The sequence below is a fragment of the Clinocottus analis genome, unplaced genomic scaffold (genome assembly GCF_023055335.1).
Source record: "Clinocottus analis isolate CAN_PGR_092001 unplaced genomic scaffold, fCliAna1.0.p SCAF_1, whole genome shotgun sequence".
NCBI lineage: Eukaryota > Metazoa > Chordata > Actinopteri > Perciformes > Cottidae > Clinocottus > Clinocottus analis.
Window position 1 is genome coordinate 21413817 of NW_027175820.1, and position 8584 is coordinate 21422400.

The following is an 8584-nucleotide window of genomic DNA, read 5'->3' on the forward strand; positions in this document are numbered from 1 at the left end:
GACCTGATCCAGATCTCCCCCGGAGGGGGGCACCGGGACTCCCCTGTGCCGGACAGGGTGTCCTCGGGTGCTGAGGAGAGCCAGGAGCCGCCGGATGCCTCCAGCCCCGCAGCATCACCGCAGGGCTCGGCGCACACTGGGTCATCAGATGAGGACAGACGGATGCGTAATGGCTCCCCTCTTCACGAAGTAAGATTAGATTAAATGGAAGTGTAATGATCCCCGCGGGGAAGTGAATTGTCGCAGTTGTGGAGAATATGAGAAGAGGCCGATAAAAATGGAATCAGCGTCAATTTGTCTGGATGATACTTATTAATAAGAGTAAAGGTTAATATGACGAACTAGTCTGCTGAAGTGCCATTTGGCAAGGCAGCGACACCGATGTTATCCTTTAAATTCAGTCAAAGAGAAGAAAAAATACACATCAATAAGGAGCAATATTCATTTGTACTAATATATGCCTATTTTCAATCAGGTTAATTAAAGTATAAAACCCCAATTTATCCTGGTTTATTTATTCCCATTAAAGCAAATTATGTGTTTCTGTTCAATTACAAGATTTTGCTTTGGAAAGAAGTGTTTTTGAATCCAGCTCCACAACCAATTGCAGGGCTGCTGGTTTGTTTGAAGAGGGGGGAAAGCGGACAGTAAATGACATATAATTGGCCTGCGCCATTAACCAGGAGTGTGTGCTTCCTTGTACAGGTGTACTCTCATGAAAAGGACGGACACGTGCTCCTCCACGAGCCCTCGTCGTTTGGGTCCAAACACTCGAGCAGCCCCCGCAGATCCAACGGTAATTATTTAGACAATTTGTGCTTTTGTCATTAATGCAAATTTGGTGCGTTTTTTTTTTTTTTGTGTGTGTCTCTCTTTACGTTTTAAATGTGTGTTGCTTGTTTATGTTCAGGTGTTCATCACGTGTCTGACATACAGAACCAACGCAACGCGACACCCTACCAGGCGCTAAAGGACAGACAAGGTTACTTCTGATGATTTCTTTTTTATAAAATATATTTCAATGTGCTTGCATTTAAAATCGACTCGTTGTGGTGTATTTTAGTTGCTTCGCCGTGTTTGCTGAGAAGCCCTTTATAATATGTATTTGTAATACATGATGTGTGTGTAGCTTAATGGACGTGTTGTGTTGGTTTTGTGCAGCCGATGGAGCTTTACGCATCGACATCAGCGTGCATGAAAGAGACCTGGAGACCGTGGCTAAAGGTAAGAGGCTGTTTTGGGGGATCAAAAGGAAATAAATAGAAAGAGCAGGTGATATTAATTATCATCCGCAATTATTCGTTATTTGTAATGTGTCAGACAACAAATATGTATTCATAAAGCAGCTATAGACTTTTATCATAGCCACCACATTTCATATTTATTTGTTAGTTTTTAATTTAAGAAGAAAAAAAATAACTCGTACTGTTTTTTTGTTGTTTTTTTTAAAAAAAAGAAAAGAATAAAAAGCCAATTAATTCCTTTTTCGGTTGAATTTCTCAATTTAAAATAACGAAATTAAACTCGACCCTCCGTCCAGAGGTGTTTAATTATCAAAAATGCGAAGAAAAACAAATTAAAGATGTGTATTTTATTCATATTAAACATTGAATTCCAGCTCATTGTAAAAGCAGCTAACGGCCCCACGGCCCGCTCCAAAATGACGTGCCAAAATCACAAAATGTGAATTAACATTTTGTGGGCCTAAAGTGTTTCCATCGTTGTTAACCACTTAATCACGAGATGTGGGAGTTTTGACTTATTATTGTAAGAGGAAATCGTTTAGAGGCTATTAATATTTTAACGAACAGAGCCATAACCCCGAGGCACGGCAGCTAATTATTTTACAACGCTTGGAAAAACCCCGGGACTCCATTATCATCCCCTCCACCTCCAGGCAATGCATGGCAATTACTGTGGCAGCGCGCGAGAGAACGAGTGTTATCAAGGATGTAAACGCACCTGAAGTCGCTTTACTGGGCTGACATCAATCTTTATGTGCAGAAATTCAAAACACATCATAGTAAGTGGAATCAAATTGATGCGAGGTAGATGAGGACAGAGAAGAAAGTGTGTTTTTTTTCTTTCGTTTGTGTGCGGTGATTCCTGCAGATACGTGTTGTTATTGGTGGTCGTGGTGCGTGAGTTCTCATTGCACCACTTCCCTGCTTGTTATTCAGACGTCCTGTAGGTGTCAGAGGGGCTTTTGTTCCAGTGTTTGAGGGTGAATAATGATATTTCCTTGCAGCAGAGGGGGGTGAAAAAGAAGTTGGTTGATGAAATTGACACATTCTTTGGCTTTTTTTTTTTTTTTTTTTTTTTTTTTTTTGTGGCTTTGCAGAGGAATTGCAGAAGCAGCTTGTGGAACAAGTGGAGTTGAGGAAAAAGTTGGAGAGAGAATTTCAGCATTTAAAAGGTAGGACCCAAGTGAGTCAAAGTCAAGCAGAGATGTGTTGGAGCCTGTAGATGTTAGGAGGGATCAGGGTGGGGGGAGAGACAGTTACATTTTATCCTTCAAAATGCAGAAATGTGTCTTTAAATTTATCCCCGAACAATGTCAGAGAGTTTCCATCTGACGTGGCCTTCGGTACTCTTCAGATAATTTTCAGGATCAAATGAAGCGTGAGCTGTCCTACAGAGAGGAAATGGTCCAGCAGCTGCAGATTGTTCGAGGTTGGTCTCTCTCTCTCTCTCTCTCTCTCTCTCTCTCTCTCTCTCTCTCTCTCTCTCTCTCTCTCTCTCTCTCTCTCTCTCTCTCTATGTACTTTGTGCCTCCTTAGATTATGACCGTAAAGCAGATCAATGCTCTTAAGTTTAAGTTTATGGGAAAAGAAATTCAAGCCACACAAAAATGCATATTTAAGTAACACAGGCCATTTCACAGAATCTGAATAGCCTCTAAACTAAAAAAAATAATAAAAAAAAAGACAGGAAAAGTGACACTTGCATATTGACATATTGGTGATTTTTGTCCGGCCTTTTTCCTGTAAACTCCATATTTTTTGCTCCTATAGTTGAGTAAATGATCAGATATCAGAAGGTGAAACTGAAACCTCATTGTTTTCTTTGCAAAGGTTATTTTCTTCTAAATCATGCTCTGGAAAATTGAATGGACAGACCATTATGTCGTGCTGTATCGGTTACATGCAGTAGACAGCAACTAATGCCGCCGCTAAAGGATTGGTTTAATGTTACAGTAGTTTAAATACAGGGTTCAAGTACACAGAGGGGTCACTCTAAATACCATAGGGGCAAGCAGCATACATTACACGCCTCTACTTCAGATGCAACGCAGCATCTTCTTTAAAATATATATATTTTGGATTCCTTTTTTGACCATTTTTGGGATAGACAGTGAGTTGGACCAAGAGAGAAAGTCATTGTGCAGTACAGCAGAAGCTAAAAGGTCATTTTATCAGGTCCAACAGAGGAACATGAATTCATGTCATTTTGTGCCTACAAACATAAATATGCAAGCGCTACCTGTCATCTCCTGTGTGATATTTGCAGTAAGACAGCATTAAAGGAACGGTTCACATTGTCTCAAGGTTATCTGAAAACAACGCTCTCATGCTGGTGTGTGCGTTGAAAGCTCTCTTACGCTCTTTACGTGTTCTTTCCTTCTGAAAGCAGCTTCTATGTAAATCATCCCAAATCATCCGAAAACAAGATCATTTGAAGCTTCAGTAGCCTGATTTATCCAAATCAAGTGTCTAACTCCCAATATTTTTGTCATTTTTTTACAACATTTTTATTAATTTTTTCAGTAACCAAACACAAAAACTAGAAATATTACTAAAATGTGTTCAACTCTTTACTGAGGAGAGTTGATGTTTTGATAAAAGCTAATAGGTGCATTGGCAAATGATCACGTTTAGGAAGAATGTGACGTAAAAATCCACCAAACATGAAAAATGGCAGCAGATGTGCATGAGACTTTAATCTTCCTCTTCACCAAAATGTTCTCCACCATGGACCACAAAAGACATCTGAACAGAGTGTAATGTGTACTATGTATACTCTACCATATTACTGATGTATGAATATTGAGTAATATCATACTTGTTTCAGTCTGACACCCTGACAAGCGACTGACGGGGCTGTTCAAACATGTGAGGGAACAATTTTATTCATAAAGAGAAAATAATTGATTTAAACACGCAAACGCCTCAGAAGAGGAGACATAGCGACAACCGCGAGGCCTCTGTTTTCATAATCAAAGAATATATTTATTAAAATGAACGCACTCGCATACGAATGTGGCACAGCAAAATATTTTGGGAAGTTATGAACACTGTCAAAATCAGCAGATATAGATGGAGGCCGTAGAAACAAATGTTTGCAGCTTGTACCTCTCTGTGTCTCTCTCTCCCTGTCTCTCTACCTCCATGTCTCTGTCTCTCTCTACCTCCCTATCTCTGTGGCTCTCTGTCTCTCTCTCCCACCACCTGTCTCTCTCTCTCTACCTCTCAATCTCTCTGTCTCTGTGTCTTTCTCTGTCTCCCCCTGTCTCTCTCTTCCACTGTCTGTCTCTCTCTCTACCTCCCTGTCTCTCTGTCTCCGTGTCTTTCTCTGTCTCTCTCTCTCTCTCTCTCTCTCTCTCTCTCTACCTCCCTGTCTCCCTCTGTCTCCCTCTGTCTCCCTCGGTCCTGAGAACCACAAAAAGCGAGCAGACTAAGAAACCAGACGTAGTGACGTGTTCTGTCCGCTCCAGTAGACCATCAGCGCCTTAACTGCGTGAAGGTGACCAACATCTTTTGGCTAATTTAAACGTGTTTAAACAATTCAGGCTTTCGTCAACTCAATAGAAGATGATGTGAGACTCTAAAGGTAACCCGGGTGGTGGCCTCCCTCCCCGAGAATTTCCTGCTGCTTCACTGTCGCTCTGGTGATGACGTCATCCTGCTGCGTCTTCTTCCTTTCCGATGGTTTAATGGCACCCGGATGGATTAGCAGATTAGCAGCTTGACGAGGAAGCTGGCACATTCGTTCTCGTTTACTAAGAGTTTCTTATGTTGCTGCCTGTCTTGGCCTGGTCTACCGCGGAAAAAAGGGATTTTTAATCTCATTGGGACTCCCCTGGTTAAATAAAGGTTTAAATAAAACATGAATAAATACATTTTCCTTTACCAATCTTCTGGAAATTCTGTTATAATTGACCCCACAGTTGGAGACACCCACTTGACGTGTGACTCGGACTGTGGAAGCTTTGGAGCTCGTTTTTACACAGAAAAAGGACATTTTGTCCCTGTTACTCACATTGAAATCAAAAGATTTATCTATGATCCATATCTTTAAAAAAAAACTTTAAAAAAAAACTTTAAAAAAATACATTAAAAAAACTATATCAATGTAAATATGAGTATGTGAGTATCGTTATAGGACAGACTCTGAGAAAAATGTGCACCATCCTTTAACGTTAAGGTCAAAAAAACACCACCAACAACAACATATACAAGTAAACTGAACAATAAGGAGTGAGAGTGCTGTGTATGTGCGTGTGTGTGTGTGCGTGTGTGTGTGTGTGAGTCTGCATGTTCTCACTGATGGACTCGTTCCTCCCCAGAAGCTCATGACGCCCTTCACCATTTCTCCTGCAAGATGCTCACTCCTCGTCAGTGTACCGGCGCCTGCACCTTCAAACCGCCGCTGCTGCCTCCCTAGCGCCGCCCGGCCGCGACCCCGCGACCTGACCCCAGCACAGCCCCAAAAAAGAAAAAAAGACACACAAAAAAAAACACACTCACACTCACACAGGTCCGCCTGGTGTTCACGCCCCTCCCCCCTCCACCCCCTCACCTGTAACCCCAAGGATTACCACTCTGCTGTACAGATACACCACTGATTTTAGCACTTGAGTGAAGACTCTGAGACGGATTTGACTGCGACTTTTCTTCCTCCCCAGGAAACTGAACTTTGGAGAGATCGTTCATTTTGTGTCGTGAGTCAAAGGATCGTTGATCTGAAGCTGCGAAGCTCAAACCAAGGAGTCTCTCTGAATCAAAGCCGTCTGCTGTTTAGCTCCACTGAGAAGAAAAAAACAATACTATATACTTCTACATATATATATATCTCACGTGACGATGTGCAATGGCTCGTATAAATGTGACGTTATGTTCAAAATGTATCTCATTATTTAGCTTTTGTTGTTTGAATGAGTTTTCACATATATTTGTTATTTATCTTGTCTTTGGTTCCACTTATGCTTTAGATTATTCGTAACACTGTATATGCTGTTTGCACTTTAAATGGGCAACCTTTCTGAATTTGGCCATGCCGTCCGATACCAAACTCTTTTATCAAAAATTGAAAAAAAAAAAATACGAGGATCTTTATGTTTGAAATAGAGTTGATTACAATGAGCACTTACTCCGACAGGTTTGACATCAAACAATGAAAGATGTTGTCACACAAACCTGGAAGAGATAATAAAAAAAATACACATTCGAGCCATTTATAAATATAATGTACAGTTCAGACTGAGTATTTTAACACAATTGGATCCCACATGACTGTCTCTGTTTCAGGGTTCTTTCTATCATGACATGCATCTGTGACTCACAACAGACAAAACCAAAACCTTTTCCCATCATCGGATGGTGTTTTTTATAAGAAAAAGACACTGTTTGTATGAAGTGTGTGTAATCCGCCACCCACACGAGCTGCATTTCTTTTTCTTATCGTTTTTTCTTTCTGACACGATCGACCCATACGTTCCCCATTTATGTATGTACTCATGTCAATATTAATAAAACGTGAAAGCCACTTTCTGCTTTACACCCGGCCTGTTTTGTGTTTCTTCGGCTGGTGTGAGCCTGACACCTGCTGGCCTCCGCACAGAAGAGCTCCTCGTGAGATTGGATCATATTTCCTCTTATTGTATTTGGGTTCAACATGATCTCTTTCATTAGGCGGCTACATCAGTGCATGACACGTCCAGTCAACTTATAATGTTTGACGTGGAGTCGGGGGAGCAGGCTGATCTAATAGTGAAATCTAATTCTTCTGATGGGAGGGCTAATAGATATTGATTACATGGCGCTGGTCCCTGGGTGCTTCATACGGAGACAGATACTCTCATAATGTCACTGACACACAATGAATGTTAATTTTCTGTGATCGTAATTGCCCTGCGTGGCAAAGTCGGTTCCCTCTGAATACTAACAAGGCCTGCGAGGAGGAACGCAAGTGAGCCGCCGTGGCAATGATTGGCTGCCGTAATTTATTTGTATTTAGCTGCTCATCATTAAGAAAGAAATGGGATTAAAGGTGATGATGAGGTGACGAGCGTGGATGGATTATGTGTCGATATGACTCCGGACACGTACTTAAGACAAGAAATACTTCTGACACAAGAAGTACACACTCTTGTGGAGGAACAGCCTGTTTCTACACAAGAGAAAGACTCAAAGAAAGAGAGCATTAAAAAAAAAGCAAAATGATTCAAAGAGATGCAAAATGACCCTCCAGGTGTGTGCTCTGCATCTGGATTTTTTGGGAGTTTTATTTTTATTTTCACCTCTTTTTAGTTGGTTTTGCTGCATCCCTTTAATCATTTTTGCTTCTCTTTGTGGCTGTTTTTTATTTTTATTATCTCTTTCAGTTGTGCACCTCTTTTGAGTTGTTTTTTAGTCTCTTTTTTGTTGTTGTCTTTTTTTTCTATTTGTGGTCGTTTTACATCCTTTTGTAGCTGTTTTGCATCTATTTGAGGGGATTTTGTGTCCCTTTGTTTTCATCTCTGGGTTATTTTCACTGGTTTTGTGCCTATTTGTAGTCCTTTTGTTTCTCGCTGGTCATTTTGTGTCCTTTCGTGACTGTTTTGTGTTTATTTGTGGTTGTTTTGCACCTTTTATGAATAGTTTTGCATCACTTTGTAGTCACTTTGTAGTCATTTTGCATTTGTCTGTGGTCACTGTGTGTCTCTTCATGGCTGTTAAGCATCTATTTGTGGTTGTTTCGCACCTTTTTTGAGTCGTTCTGTATCTGTTTTAAATGATTGTGCGTCTCTTTGTTTCAGTAATCTCCTTAGCAAGGTGATCTAAAGTTGAACTGTAACTGAGGTTTGAAGGCCTGAAAGCTACTGACTACTGGCATGATAAATTATTCCATGATAATTTCATAATTATGCAATTTTAAAATTATAAGTAGGACTTAAGGCGCTCCTTCAAAGTGTCTCACATCGCTCCATGCTGCAGGAGGCAAAAGCAATAAACTAAAGCAATTAAAATACACAGTTTACACTTACTGACATATTGTAAAAACCTTTATTTGTCGTACATTTGACTGGCTGAAGAAGTCCAAAGTAGAAGTAAAAGTCAAGCATTCAAAATTGTATTACAAGAAGAGAAGTATTGACAACAAAATGTACTTAAAGTATCAAAAGTAAAAGTACTTTTTATGTAGAATGGGAAGGTTCATCATTATTGATGCATAAGCCACATCAGCAGCATATTCATTTTAAAAGCTCTAAAAACATTGTACATTGTGTTGTTTAGTCTTTAACAACCTATTTTATAAACTGCTCATATGTTTTGCATGAAGAAACATAATCTAAAGTCTAAACATAAAGTATCTTGTGACTTTA

At 40.2% G+C, this 8584-nt stretch overlaps 1 protein-coding gene across 2 annotated transcripts in view; it reads left to right on the forward strand.

The window, feature by feature from the left end:
• The window catches only part of skor1a (SKI family transcriptional corepressor 1a), a 9655-nt gene extending 2940 nt beyond the window's left edge, over positions 1-6715 (forward strand). Inside the window, exons 2-8 of one of the 2 annotated variants that reach the window (XM_068573844.1) lie at positions 1-189; positions 706-796; positions 911-982; positions 1162-1224; positions 2342-2416; positions 2599-2673; positions 5567-6715. The exon at positions 1-189 is cut by the window's left edge and continues 1579 nt beyond it. In XM_068573844.1, the coding sequence (XP_068429945.1) occupies positions 1-189; positions 706-796; positions 911-982; positions 1162-1224; positions 2342-2416; positions 2599-2673; positions 5567-5664 (663 nt within the window). In that variant the 3' untranslated portion in view covers positions 5665-6715. The remainder of the gene's footprint in view (positions 190-705; positions 797-910; positions 983-1161; positions 1225-2341; positions 2417-2598; positions 2674-5566) is intronic. The other variant, XM_068573854.1, reaches the window with a different exon arrangement.
• The last annotated feature ends 1869 nt before the right edge of the window (positions 6716-8584 follow it).